The 15,429-nt window shown below is 37.1% G+C and overlaps 2 protein-coding genes across 4 annotated transcripts in view; both read right to left on the bottom strand.

The window, feature by feature from the left end:
• Positions 1-1,132, bottom strand: part of myo3b (myosin IIIB) — a 104,813-nt gene extending 103,681 nt beyond the window's left edge. The window contains exons 1-2 of the mRNA XM_066685927.1: positions 1,126-1,132; positions 801-837 (exon numbers count right to left, since the gene is read on the bottom strand). Of these exons, the coding sequence (XP_066542024.1) occupies positions 801-837; positions 1,126-1,132 (44 nt within the window). The remainder of the gene's footprint in view (positions 1-800; positions 838-1,125) is intronic.
• An 838-nt stretch (positions 1,133-1,970) lies between these two features.
• ubr3 (ubiquitin protein ligase E3 component n-recognin 3) overlaps positions 1,971-15,429 on the bottom strand; it is a 52,183-nt gene continuing 38,724 nt past the window's right edge. For all 3 annotated transcript variants that reach the window (XM_066686092.1, XM_066686089.1, XM_066686090.1), the window contains exons 31-39: positions 13,145-13,250; positions 11,744-11,844; positions 9,138-9,262; positions 7,892-7,987; positions 6,893-7,018; positions 6,003-6,176; positions 5,671-5,880; positions 5,127-5,266; positions 1,971-4,994 (exon numbers count right to left, since the gene is read on the bottom strand). In XM_066686092.1, coding sequence (XP_066542189.1) covers positions 4,877-4,994; positions 5,127-5,266; positions 5,671-5,880; positions 6,003-6,176; positions 6,893-7,018; positions 7,892-7,987; positions 9,138-9,262; positions 11,744-11,844; positions 13,145-13,250 — 1,196 coding nt within the window. In that variant the 3' untranslated portion in view covers positions 1,971-4,876. The remainder of the gene's footprint in view (positions 4,995-5,126; positions 5,267-5,670; positions 5,881-6,002; positions 6,177-6,892; positions 7,019-7,891; positions 7,988-9,137; positions 9,263-11,743; positions 11,845-13,144; positions 13,251-15,429) is intronic.

The raw sequence follows: 15,429 nt of genomic DNA, 5'->3' as shown, positions 1-15,429 counted from the left end.
AAAGACACTTGTTTCCATAGTGAAAAATATCACTCTGCACAACTCTCTCACCAGATTCTGCCGTGAAGATGGTAAAACTCTTTGCCCTCAGTGTTAGCCAGCCCCCTGAGTAAGGAGGAAAAACAAAACACCCACACACACACACACACCTGAGATTTGGCCATATCCCTTAGGAATATAAAACATCCTGCACAGAGAGTTAGCCAGATTTCTACAGCTAAACCCTAATAACAGCATAAACCACATAAAAGAAAAAGTTTTACAGACATCCCCCTGCAGTTTGACACCTCACCCAATCAGTAAACACTTCTCTCATAGCCAAAATCTACATTACACAGTGGTAATGGGATCTCCCTTATTTTGTTTATGAGAGATTCCTTAATGCTTCTATAATATAAATTGATCAGTATGGATGGAAAAACATAACATTTTATTACTATCATGATCAATTATGTCACAAAACCACTTTCTGAGCACTTTGTGAATATGGTCTGTGTTCTGTTTAGCTGGATTCCTGAAGCACAACATGTTTGGAAATGTCTCCAATTGATATATATTTGCTGTATCACCCACCTAATATATATATATATATATATATATATATATATATATATATATATATATATATATATATATATAAATAAAGCAAGTATAACATAACTGTCACCTATATCAACTAAAAAGTATTTTGTACACAGTGCATTGATGATTGAATTTAAATATAAGACTATTGCAAAGACATGTTTGGTAGAACACAGGCAAAGGAAGGAAAATCAAGAAAACACCCCAAGAAAACTTACCCATTTTTCACTGCATCAACTCTTGCATTTCCATTTCCTGCAGAAACATGCAAAGAACATTTTACTCACATTCAGCAAAGATCTGAACATACCACTGGCTTCAGAGCTCATTTGAGAGGCGAATCCCCTGCCTTAAAGGAGCAATAAGTGTGCAATTCATTGAGGCTGTTACCTCTGATAATCTGTAATACTAAAAAAAAAAGGATGGTGAAACATCCACATCCACACACACACACACACAATCATATTCTAACTTTCACTTCTGCCATCACACATTTCTACTGATGTTTATCAGAAAAGGTTATTTTCGGGAGGAGAGACTTACCTGCCATAGCGGTCTCCTACCAAGTGATTTAAAAAGCTTCCTAGGCTCATCCTTAATTATTAACTGGAATTTGATAAGTGGCTGCAGGTTCCCTTCAAAGAGGAAGTACAACTCCCACACGACTTCAACCCAGAGCACAGAGCAGTACCAAACACAGCTTTACAACTCCTGAACAATGCTGACACTGTCTAACATTTAAAACACTTCTATATCAGTAACAGTAGAGTGCCTTACTAAATACGGTGTTACAGCATTAAACGTTTCAGCTCAAAAACAATGACGACACCAAGCTACACTTATCAATACATAAATAATAATAAAAGAATTACAGCACAAACAAGACTATTCACATCAGCTTTACAATCCAATCAAACACAGAATGTAATAAAAATAATCATAAAAATCATATTACAAAATGAAGACCAGTCACTTTCTTTTTCCAAAGCATTGATTTGAAATATTGACAATACCTACCTACGGTTGATTGCTGAAAAAACTGCATACATTTAACAGAATAACAACCACGTCCATTCCCAGAGCAATGTGATGGGAGAGGAATCAGAAGACCTTCAGCCTGTTCAGATCTCCCATTTAGCTGAACTAATGAGATGTGTCATATGAACTGAAGACCCAGTAGCAGGCTTTGTGTGCTTTTTTTTCTGCAGGGTTGCTTTCTAGGCCTCTGCAAACTGCAGCAGTCCAGTCAGAAATGCTCTTCTTCCTCAAGCTCCACACTAGTGCAGACTACGTCCTCACAGTGAAGAACTGTGTGAAACACTTCATGATGCAAGAAATAAAACACAGCCAGATCAGAGCATCTTTATATTTTATTCACATATGTTACATTTTGCATTAAATGTCTGTCACCCTTCCTGATTAGAGATCAGAAAGATTGAATCAGCACCTACAGTAATGTACTGTATTTCTGCCTCTGTCAGTCACTCATCTCACACCACACCAAGGATAAGTTGCAGCTCTCAATTGCAATATACACCCATTACTCTCCACAAAACTGCCTATAAGATGTTTGGGGCTGGGAAAGAAAACAAGAGAAAAACTGAAAATGAGAAAACCATCAGCATGCAAGAATTCAAGACAAAAATAAAAAACAAAAGAATAGCAGTGAATGTACTTGCCTGAAGCCTGCAGCTCTGATAACACAGGTCAACAAAAGACTTGGACTTGAAAATGAATGTAATTATTCAGTATCTGCTGTATGTTTAGTAATGTCAATATATTCCTATTACAGAAAGTCTTTTCACAATTGGTGTTATGAGGGGAGGGGGTTATTTTATTTATATATAAAAAAAAAAAAAAAAAACAACAACTGTGTAGATGTTCGACAAAGAAAGAGACCTGAAACTAGTCATTGCTTTAAATTTTCTAGTAAACAAAATATATTATTTTAGATATGCACAAGAAGATAATTAATGTGTCTCTCTTCTGTTTAACTCTGTACCCCATCAGTTTCAATGGCTTCACTGTATGGCTATGTATTAAAAAAATAAAAGACTGCACAAGGCTATATTCAAGAATACGTTGATCTAAAATCATGTATAAAATTTGAATGAAATCAGTCACAGCACTTTGTGTGTTTTCCACACGACCAAAAAAAGTCATGAAGTCATGAAGTAAGACACTGAAATTTTTCCAAATTGTACTTTAACATCTGAAAGTGATGCTGTCTGAATAATCTTTAAAATAACTTTTTTTTTTTTTTTTTTTTTTAATAAACAAAAATACCTAGAGAAAGAGAGGAGTACAAACAGATGAACAAATGAAACATTAAAATCTATGGGGAGTTACAATCAAGTGTGAGATAATTTCTTTTATCAGAGACAAAATAATCAAATGTAGCGTTCTTGATTTGGAGGTGGCAAAAAAAACAAAACAAAGAATACCTATTCAAAGTGGCCACTGACAAAAATCCCACATCTATTCATGCATTTCAAGTGCTCCATTTTTTGTTTGTTCCCTTCTAAATATTAAACTAACGCATCTAAGCACATATATGCCTGAAGTGAGACTTTTAACCCCCTTTAAAATTTGGTCAGAACCATAATGAAACCATAGTGAGAGATGACACATTTGTCTTGACACAAAGGGAAACTTAGATATTAGTTCTAAATTGAACTGGACAATAAATAAATAGGGGACATCACAGTGGACAAATCATACATATTCACAAAGGTGATTTTATCGAAGGATCACTTTAAACAATGGAAATTACACGAATGTAACCCCTGCTCTTAAAAAAAAAAAAAAAAAAAAAAAAAAAAAAAAAAGACTTTTGACTATCTTTAGGAGCTATTAAAATGACATCTATATAAATTACTGAAAATATGAACTTCTTAGTGTGAAAGATGCATTACGTTAAAACACCAATTTTTTTGTTGCTGTGGACGTCACCATAAGCTGAAGATGAGAAACTAAAAGTAACAGCTACCTGCTGATGTGGGAGCAGCCTTCTTTCATACTGAAAGTTCTAATTGGGATATTAGCACTGTGGGAGGGCATTTTTCTTTTATACTGGCTTAATTTAGACATGTATTTTTTAGTTCAGAAAACCCTTGTGAATGGGCAATGCTTTTGGAAAGTTTGTCTCTTGCAACTTTATATAAGGGAAAAAAAGCCATGATATAGAGCCTTCTGCTGTTAAAAAATAATAAAAAAAATCTTCTTTACAATGTTTTAATTTATTCTTAACAATGAATAGCAGCATTTATTAAATATTAAAAAAAATGTTTATCTTCAGCTACAGAAAAAAAAATTCCTGAGGATGGTTGCAACTAGACCTTGAACCCAGAGATAATTCTCAATTACAATCTGTTGATTAATCCATGAATTGTCTTGATTAATGACTGAGATGCATCATTTCATTCATGTCAATCCATGGCCCAGTTTCCTTAAAGCATCCAAAAGGTAAAAATAAATAAATAAAATAAAATAAAAAAGAATTACAATATTTATTTAGCACTAAACATGTTGTGGAAGAATTCTGATTAAATGACACTGTTATCCCATACCAACCTTTAAAGTTCTCTGAACATGAGAACAATCAAATGAGATATGAATCGAATCACCTAAAATGGCCAACATTACACACTACGCTAGTCATGACCTTATGATCATGGTTTAAATCATGACGGATATGCTCTTTTTGCCAGTATAGTTCCTCCATAAAGTTAGGACTCATGCCAAATGTTTCTTCTTGTAATTGATTCTGATGAGGATTCAGATATCCAGTTAGAAAGGAGATCTCTAACAGGCCAGATTTTGGTGATTTCCTGAACTGAGCACATATTCTTCCAAACATGACAAAATTCTGTTGAGCTTTGCCTCCCCAGCACATCTAAAACAGCTTTTTTTTTTTTTTGAGAGGTGCAACCAAGGTACTCATGTTTTGAACAGCTCTCACTCAAATGTACTCAGCAATGGGATAATCTGTGCTTTACCTGTGATTCTGTCTGAAGACAAAAAAATAAAAACAAAATTTTCTTCACTTTCAAATCCACACAGAAAACCACTTTAAAAACCACACACACACACCCACACACACACCCACACGCACTGTTAGTCATTAGGCATGATTGTACACTAAACTTCACGTAACCAAGGCTGTAGCAGCAATCCACTGACGGCTTAATTCTTTTATATTACATGATACCATTTATCAAAAGGTGATACAGAGGGTGGCATTCATGCCCAGTGTAATCTGGCTGCTTTAGGATAGTTTTGAGAGTGTTGTATATTAAAGTCCGTTGTAGTGGGGACCCCAGCGTTTGTTAATGTGGTCGAAGGTATGGGACACCCATTGCTGCTCCAGCACTCGGTACCTCTCCTCACACAGGAACAGGGGCTTGCCTCGACTGCAGACAAAATCAACATCACATCACAAACACAGTGCTAAACAAAAAAAATCAGCCTTATGCTTCCATGTGAAAGAATTCATGGGCAGACTGGGAGTATGTGTGAAAAGCAGTGAAGGTGTGTTTGTATACCGTAGATCTCGATCTTCCTCTCCATGAGCATCCAAATATACAGACCCCCACAGACAGAAACGATGTCCCCGGATAATAATGATGACCGAGGCATTTATTAGGAGGAAGATTCCAGTGCCAGCTCCACAGTGCTGAGAATGCTACAGAATCAGAGAAGGACAACTTGCATCACTCATTATCTACTACGGAGTAACAGAGTATATGTATATGCTAAAAACTGTTTTGTGCTTTTGGCTATCCTATATGATATTTGAAGAATTAAAAATCTATGAAAGCATAAAATCTTTAGGCTGAAGGCTACATTAACTATCCTGCTGGAATAATGTGCAGAACTTTATATATATATTTTTTAATTACTCTTTTGATATGTCATTCTTAAGCTTGAGTTGTTCAAGATGATCTTCACTGCTCATAGCTTCATTGAAAACTAATAAGTGCACGGATGACTTGCTTCTTTAATTAAAAACAAACAAAATTATGATTTTTGCTCATGTGATTTGGTGGACAAATTAAGTAGGATGAGCAGAAAGAGCAAACAACTCACCAGTACACACTCGCAAATTCCCTGCTGTTTGCAGCAAAGACCCTTTAGGCAGACAAAGGTTCCACACACCAGGCACAGTGCTGGGTCCTTGGGTGTTTTATTGCAGACAGAGCAGGACTTCCTGTGGTAGTATTGGAAGATGGTGTTGTAGTTGTCAGGTAGCTGCAGAAGGCGAGGAGCAGACCACTGAGGGTCTTGCACCAAAAGTTTCTGGACAAAAACAGGGAAAAAAATAACTTCTACCATTTTTGTAGTTATTAAGCATGCAGATAATGTAAGACATTTAAACGAATAAAAGCTGAATAGCTGGAATTCCAGGCAACTCCGCTGACCATAGACTGCTGTGAGGGAGCACCATTTAGGCTGAGGAGCTCAGAGCACCACTGGGAGATCAGCTCATACAAATTGACATTCCATTCCAGACAGGCTGCACTGCTCACGTGGCTGCTAGACTGGGGAGCTGTCAGACCTAAGGAGCCTACCAGCAATGAGAACTCCTCTTCTAACTGCAAGCACAACAACAACAACAAATAAAAAGAAGAGAGATAAACACCCATTTTCATATTAACAACCAGGGACTATTGTTTTGGCTTTAAATGAAACAAAAATTTTGTAATTTAATTTTTTTAACCTCTGTATCAAAAACTTATAGAAAATGAAATAGACCCTACTGAGAAATATGTTCTTCCTTAAACCGCTTCTCCTCAGACTACACACACACACACACACACACACACACACACAAGTCCTCAGGCACTATAACTCTAGTTCTGTGTGGGGGTGCTCATTGCCCCTAGTGTGTGTGGCTGAAGAAAAAAAAAGTGCTCATTAAATGTGTGTGTTTGTGTTCACTACCATTGAATACAAAGAATCAATGTGCCCAGGGGGTTGATAAAAATACTCTTCTTCTTACATGCCTTTATAATGTCAATATATTTGATATGTAAAATATTTAAATTGTTCTAAAATGTACATATGTGGTGCCTGGACTGCTGAGTAATGCTTTTAGCCCTACTTTGATTACAAGGCTGTAAATTCAAACATAACCAGTATTTCAATTTGGAGTTGTGTTTTTTCATAATTTGAACAGCAGCTGCCCTTTGTGTCACTACAAAGGACCTGAAATATTTGAATTATTTATATGCATATGCAGGTTTTTGTGTGCACAGAAACAGATTTTCCATAAAATGTTAGGGTGGGGAATGTTCACATGTAGTAATACCGGGCAGGCAGGCAGGTTGTCCCCATAGAGATGGTGCTGAAGCAGGCAGGAGAGACGCAGGAAGGGCAGACAGAATTGCTGCAGTGTAAACTCTATAGACCGAGGAGACCACACAGTTGAACTCAACTAGAGAGGGAGGGAAAGACAGGAAAAGGGCAAAAAGTCACACCTCATCAATAACCATTAATGACATGTTGATAAAGCACTGATGAATACAGTAGATGGAGAAGTGCTGCATCTCAATAGCCTAGCTACAGCAGCCATGGTGTTATTCATCAGAGAGAAGGCGGTGAATGACAGAATGAGGTGTAGAGCTAAAATAGCCTCAAAACCCAACTGACTCACTCACCCTTGCAAAAACAAGGGCATGGCTGTTCAAGTCCCTTTTCAAAACAGTACTATACTTGACTTAACATAGATCTCTGTGATGCATATTAGAATTTAAATAAAATAAAAAATTATACACATTTATTGTCATCTTTCTCATTAATATAAAACAACATATACTACATGTCCAGATATTTATAGGCACCTGCTCATCCACAGTTTGTTTAGGAAACCCATATTAACAGGACATTTAAAAAGGAAAACTTTACACTAAAAGTTGGCACGCTACTCTGAGGATTTTAATGCATTCAGTCACACATTATAAGCGAGATCAGTTCCTAATGAGAAATGAATAACTCTTTACAAAAAACAGCACTCTAAATATACTGGCTGGTACATCACTTCAAATATTTCACTCTGCCACATATTTCACTCCTTTAGCAGTGCATGGTGTTGAGCATGGTAAACCTGCACTTGTGTGTGTGTGTGTGTCTTGGCTACATCCTTCTGTATTACTCTGTTATTCTGCTAAAGCACAAAAAGCAACATCACAATTTTTGCACAACACAGTTTGAAAAAAAAATTTAAATAATAATAATAATAATAAAAATCATCTTTTGTGTGCAGGATTATAAATTACACTCCAAGGAACCAGTACCAGTGTACTCTTACCATAGTTTCTTCAGATCTGGTCTCATACACACTCCTCGCCTTGGTCAGCTCACTAATAACATGGCTGAGTAGTGTCTCCCATGAGTTTGGCGTGTTCTGTGTGTAAAGGAGCAAAAACAAAAGCAAAACATAAACAATTATATATACACAGGCAATGGTATAAATGTACCACTGAGAAAAGTGAATTATATAAAATCTCAAATGCAGTTAAAAAAAATTGCAATATAACACCTTCATGGACAGCCAAACAGAAATCAATGGAAAGAAAGCCTGTGGTAGTGCAACACTGAAATTCTGATAATCAGTAGATTGTTGTCATGCTAACTCAAGCAGAAAGCAGTGACATTCATCCTTTAGAGCTCTTGTGTGCTGATGTGCAATGCCGTTATTGAATGGCTGTAGATAAAGCCCTCTGGTTATGTGCAATATTTCAAAGGGTGTAAAACTCTGCATTAATAAAGCTGACCAAATAAGGAATGAACACTGGATATGCCCATCATGCTCACTACTTGCTTTTAGATTGATTAGCCATTTGGTTTTCCTTAGAATCTCTCACTTTTGGTTAAGAATTTCATGCCAATTAACTTTGATAATATTATGCTATGACTGCAAAAAAAATAAATAAAAAAATAAAAAAATATCGTTTTATATTGTTAAATATAAATATCACGTTTAAAGCACAGTGAGAGCAACAGGAGTTTGACTTTGGAGATAGCAAAGAGAGCTTCTTCCTTAATGACAAAATAGAAGGCAGAGAAAAGGCGTATCTGTATAATGGGGAATTAAACGAGCCTGAAGGACGATGAAAAACTCTGCACATTTGTGTTTGTCCATTTATATTCCATGCCTCCACCCCTTCCTTCAATTGCGATTTAATAGACTGAAGAGCTAACGTACAAACTCTAACAGATAATGATGTGCTTTCATAATGATGACAGACTTACTGCGTTTAGAACGTAGCGTTTGTAACAAATGCAAGGCTCTGATTCACTCCTTCTATAGATGCATTTGGGTTCAAGCACTTTTTAAATAATGGATTATAAAAATTATATTTATAGTATATATTTGTACACAAAACCCATGTTAACAAGGTTCTGAGTCACTGAAACTATATACGCATTTATGTTTAACCATGTTTTGAAATGATAGATTATACAAATAATTTTTATATTATATATACCAAACCCATGTTAACAAGGTTCTGATTGTTTGTGGAGGGCACATCAAGTGTTCTGATTGTCTGTACCTTCTTGGATGCCCCAGTGTTGCTCCAGGCTAGTCTCTCCTCAGGGCTGAATTTGACTGATAGAGCTGCCAGGGCCTGAGTGTACTGCAGAGTGTAGAGCACCTTCACTATACATGTAAAATGTTCTGCAACAAAAAGAGACAAACATTACTATTCAAAGTACAGAGATGTAGATTATATGAGCAATATCTTAAGATGTTTGGCTACCAGATACCAGATGTATTCCATTTGATGATACTGCACAGTCAGAATATGACAAACATAAAATCTATTAAATGGTACTCAGTACTGGTTTATTGTCAATAAAAGAAGAAAGCATCTGTGGAAAAACAGATAGGACAAAAATTTCAAGAGTGTGGACCAAAGCATTTTCTGGGATTTCAAATCTTTTAAATTACTGTTATTAAATATGTTACTAAATGTGTTTAAATAACTGTTTTGTATATAGTGACGTCCCACCATCCACAAAAATCTATAAAACACAAAACTGCAATTACATACCAAACTATGATAAAAGGTCTGGTAATTTAACATGTCTAGTGTAGGGTAACTACGTGCCAGTAGGTCAATAAGGTAGTGTTATGTTGATGTGTATGTATGTGTGAAACACAGGGTTAAACTGTATGGCTGTTGCTTCTGGATTTCTCCAGGACTTGGACAGGCACACAATGAAACTTCATTACTCTGCCATTCTCCTGGGGATCACATTGACAGTTCACACAATCATGTGAACATTGTGAAATGTTAAAATCAATTCTCTATCACCCAATGGGTGCGGTAATGATGTTTATTCTGGTGTTGATCAACGTCAGTTTGACACGAATCAAGAATGACTTTGAACACAGAGGACTGTTCCCCTGAGCATGGCCTGAATACAGAGACAGGGGTGGGAGGACTATCCTGCTTCACACAAACACTTTTAAAAAGCTCCTAAATTGTGTTTTGCTGCAACACAGGCCATCGCACTTTTTACCTCCCATAAAAACCTCTGCACTGATCATTTTCATATTAGCTGTAATTGAAGTATGTTGGCAGGGGTGATAAAACATGAATAGGCAGGTGGGCCACAGTTTTCTTAGAAAAAAATGCAACTTCACAGTCAGAGGAGCAAGGAAGCACTTACGAAGGAAAGGAAATATAACCCATTTTCTTCAAATAAATACCTGAGACCCTGGAACCTGTTCAAAATCAATATATGCTGCTATATGCCAGATAAAAGGACATGCATTTGACTGCACTGCCCCACTTGTCCCTGTAGATCCCTTGCTTCAATTCAATGTCACATTAACTTTTATGCTTAAAGATGTTCATTCTGAGGATTCTGATGGTATATGACGGGTGGGGATCTAATCACAACCGCAAAAAAGCTGGTGTGACTGCAGGGATATTTTTCCCCAGCTGAAATACACATAAATGTACTATTTTCACCAGATGGTCTAAGACTTCAAACGCCTGATCAGGTGTGATGAAACCACTTTAATTTGACATAAATAAAATAAAGTAATGGGCTCTGGAATAATAAACAAAACCTTAAAGGTTAAAATGCTTAAGTTTGCACTACATTCATAACAAGCATATGGGGTAATTTACCCTAATTATTATTTCAACCCTGATGTACCAGATTCACCTCCAATCAGAATTACACATATAAAACAGCAATTCATGTAAAGGACTCTGTTTAAATGTCTTTTCTTTGGATGGTAACCTTAGATGTTAGGCCACACCAGCCTGTGAATTAGAAATCTGATACAAAGGCAGCAAGATCCAAAACTAAAAATAACCTCACAGCCCTAGTATAGAGTACAAAGAAATCATAATTTATTTTCATTTTCACTGGTATTATTCACAACAAAAGCTAGAAAATGCCTCTATGATTATCAAGTTTGTATGCACCAATCAATACCTTCACCTCACTGCTACAATTTGGGCCATTTGTTTTGTTTGTTTGTTTGTTAGAGTGAGAGTGAGAGAGAGAGAGAGAGAGAGAGAGAGAGAGAGAGAGAGAGAGAGAGAGAAAGAGTTAGAGTGAGAGAGAAAGAGTTAGAGTGAGAGAGAGAGAGAGAGAGAGAGAGAGAGATTTAAAGACCCTTTCTCTCACACACACAACAGGGACAGAGCATGGAAGATAAGGCAGCAGGGCTGCATGCTGTACCCTTTGAGCCAGGGTTTAAGCTGATAAAGGACAATCACACAGACCACACAACAGGAGCCAGTGTTCCTGAGAAAACTGTATGTTCCAAGGGAAAGCGAAATCTATTTCAACAGGTATTTCTGTGTACATTCCAAAAGTTTTGTCTTAAATTAACCTCTACGTTTCTTAGCAGCTATTATCAAGAAGGACCAAAAAGATACAACAAGGTGTTCCTCAACAATCTGATAACAAATGGTCAGTCAGTAGTTTAATCATGATGTCAAACAATTCTGGACACTGCTAAAAATGAATTTTAATTCATGTCTTCATGGTACTCGAACAGTGTAGTGGATAACATTGGCCCACAACCATCTCCATTATTGCATTCCTGAAACTGGCTTAAAATGTGCATAATTGTGTCAGTGGGATTTCCAACATCAGAAACAATTGCAGAATGGAGTAGAGGAGCCGGTACCTTTGCGTAGAGGCTGAGGCATAGTGAGAACAAAGATGATGAGTAAGGACGGGACATCTCTGAACAGCATGGGCACCTCAGGATGTTCCTCATCCCCATACCTATACAGATCACACACACACACAAAATAGGACTTAAACCTGGGTGCATCTAATGCAATAATAATATCTAATTACTGGTTTATGTCTACATTTAAAAACATTCCAACATAAAAACAATGCCATTATATGAAGTTTCATGTTTCAGATGTGCAAATCTAAAATTTAACAAGGCTGTTGTTGTAGAATTTTTTTTTTAATCTTAACATGACTTGAAAATAATTTACATAAATACAGAGTCCTTTGTTCAGCTATTGGACTGAGAACTGTACAACACAGCTGTGCACATGATAATTATATATGGAAATGTAGACGTGGTACATTCTTAATACTGTTTTAAGTTCAGACAATTGTCTCATATTTGTAAATATATGCATGCGTATACAGATCATAATGGAGACTGGATATTTTGTCTTGGTTAAATGCGTATTACACACACACACACAGAGAGAGCGTGAGAGAGAGATAAATAAAAGACAACCTAAACATATCAAAACACAAGCATTTCTAAAATGTATTACTTAATTTAACAGCAACCCTATGTTCCTTTATAAATAAAGTACCACATATCCAGCAAGCAGTGAAAGTACCTCTTTTTTACTCTGCTATTTAAATAGCACAGTGGGATGGCCTGGGGGAGCAAAAGACGGCTCTCCTTTAAAAATCCTAACAAGGTATTTTTAACACTAAATGACTCCCCTCTGAATACTGCCTCTCTAAGAGAGCTCTCTCACAGGTGCAAAAGCTGTCTCACTGCGCTAATAAGAGAGGGGAATGAAGGGAGACAGAGGGGGAAATGCGAGGCAGACTGCTGAGCATCAAGGAGAGAAAGAGCAATGACTAAAGAAGCATTTATCCAGCGTGAAATCGTTAAGTGTCTTAAGTGGGAACATGGCACTCTCTGTAGTCAATATAGGAAAACCTCTCCTGCAAATGGCCTGAGCCACTTCCATACAAGCATTTTAACGCAACTAGCACACAGATTAAAAGCAAAAAGCATAGCTTTGCTGAAGCATGGGATTTGGTGCATGTTAGTGGACACGGAAAAGCAAGAAATCAAGAAACCAACACAAAGTCTTTTTATTTGGTGACTACAGGCAAAGGTCCCCTCTTTCTGAGCAGCACAGCACTCTGTAATTTGCCAGATGCAGCAATTATTGGTATCTATGGCAACCCCATATGGGCCATTCATTTCTGCTGCTCTGTTTCTAGACGAGAGATTGCTGGAGCCCAGAGGAGATGGCACCATTTAATGTGAGGTGAAAGAGGCAGTCTGAATGTGTGTGTGTGTGTGTGTACTCACTCTGGCTCCCTGTTCTGGGTGATCTGTGTGAGTCGGGTCCAGGGGTTATAAGCGGAATCAATGCTGTACAGACGCATGTGCATAGCCAACACATGAAACAACTGATCTGAAACACAACAACGACATGTGTCAATGAAATGTACACACTCAGCAGAACAATAACATTTAACAAAAGCAAAGCACTCCAAACACAGACATCCACCTACCCAACCTTTATAAATTGGCACAAGCTGCAAATGATGCAGTAGGATTTGGAAATTGAGCGTTCAGGTAGAACATTTTTTTTTTCTAAATCAATATAACACATAAAACGCATCATCACATTATTAAACCAGAGAATGCATCATTCCCCTGAAGTCTGCAGTCAGAATGAATCTACTCTCAACATGGCACTGCTCTAAGGAACATTACAATTCTCCAGCCAGTACTGCTGGGTAACATTTCATCTGATTATTTATTGGAGTCCTGATAATAATTTTCAGTTTTAGGTGTATTGCTAAATAAAAACATCTATGTAACTGTCCAGGGATTACAATGTACAGTAAATTTCCTCTCAATTACATGTAAAAAAATATTTGGTGTTATTTTAAGACAAAGGCAGTTGAACAAAAACATTTCCATCGTTCCTATTGTTATCCCTTTTTTTACTCTGTTTTTCAAATGAACAGGACTGCCACAGGACCACCACCAAGCAGGTATTATTTGGGTGATGGATCACTCTTGGTGCTGCAGTGACACTGACGTGGGGGCTGGGTGTTAGTGTTGTGCTTGTACAATGAATCGGACACAGGAGTGAAGCTTGAGTTTTTTAGCGTTACTGCTGGACAGGGTCCTCTGACCAATGATAACAGATTAAAGCACGACTAACACAAATAATGCAGCAACAGATGAGCAACTGTCTTAGATTTCACATAGATATAGTGGACCAACAAGATAACCACACAGTTTGTCTAACAGAATGGACAGTGAGTAGTCATGGTGTTTATAAATCAACAGTAACACTGCTGTGTCTGATCCACTTGTACCAGACTAGCACAAAGTGTTAGTGACACTGTAACCCTGAGAATAATCAACTATCCACATAATACCTGCCCTGTGGTGGTCTTGTGGGGGTCCTTGGGATTAAAGTGGACTAACAAATCAGGCAAAGCAAGAGATGTACTATCACTACATTCTGTGATAGCAGAAATACACTATATTGCCAAAAGCATTCACTGACCCATCCTAATCATTGAATTCAGGTGTTCCAATTACTTAAATGGCCACAGGTATATAAAACCAAGCACCTAGGCATGCAGACTGCAAACAAAAGAATGAGTCGCTCTCAGGGGCTCAGCGAATTCCAGGATAGTATCAGGATAGTATGCCACTTGTGCAACAAATCCAGTCACACAATTTCCTCACTATTAAATATTATTCCATAATCAACTGTCAGTGGTATTACAACAAAGAGGAAGTGATTGGGATCAACAATCAACTCAGGCCATGTAAAATGACGGGGAACAGGGTCAGCAGACACTGAGGCCCACAGTGTGCAAAGGTCACCAACTTTCTGCAGAGTCAATGGTTACAGTCCTCCAAACTTCATGTGGCCTTCGGATTAGCTCAAGAACAGTGCATGAGGAGTTTCATGGAATGGGTTTCCATAGCCAAGCAGCTGCATCCAAGTCTTGCATCACCAAGTGCGATGCTAAGTGTCAGATGCAGTGGTGTAAAGCACTGGCTTTATGTGTTCACTGGTGATACGAATTGAACGCCTTTGAGATTAATTATATACATTATATTAAACCCTATGGATTAAGAATGGGATGTCACTCAAATTCATATGCATTAGAAGAAAGACGGGTGAATACTTTTAGCAATATAGTGTATATAGAGCATGAATATTTTAATGTTTTGACTAATTTATGCCAGATTTAAACAAACCACTGTGAATGCATAGATTTATCAACCCTACTACAACAAATACTATTGGATACATTGATGTCACTCTATATATTAGAGAGAAAAAAGAAATACTCTCATATAAACACTGGTTTAGATTAAGTACATTCTCAGAAAAAAACACTCTGTGGTACCCTCAAGGGTATATATTTTGTACATATTTGTACCATATTCTATTTTAATTGTAGGTTTTTAAGTGAAGTGAATTCATATGAATTTCATGTCCCTTAAAGCAACACAACTGAACTATTGCACATTTAAAATATACACTGACACTATTGGTACAGTACCTTTTATTTTGTTATTTGTATTTATTTGTTTGTTTTAAAACAGCGTATGAT

Source organism: Hoplias malabaricus, chromosome 12 (assembly GCF_029633855.1).
Source record: "Hoplias malabaricus isolate fHopMal1 chromosome 12, fHopMal1.hap1, whole genome shotgun sequence".
Classification (NCBI taxonomy): domain Eukaryota; kingdom Metazoa; phylum Chordata; class Actinopteri; order Characiformes; family Erythrinidae; genus Hoplias; species Hoplias malabaricus.
This window is presented reverse-complemented; position numbering and strand designations above follow the sequence as displayed.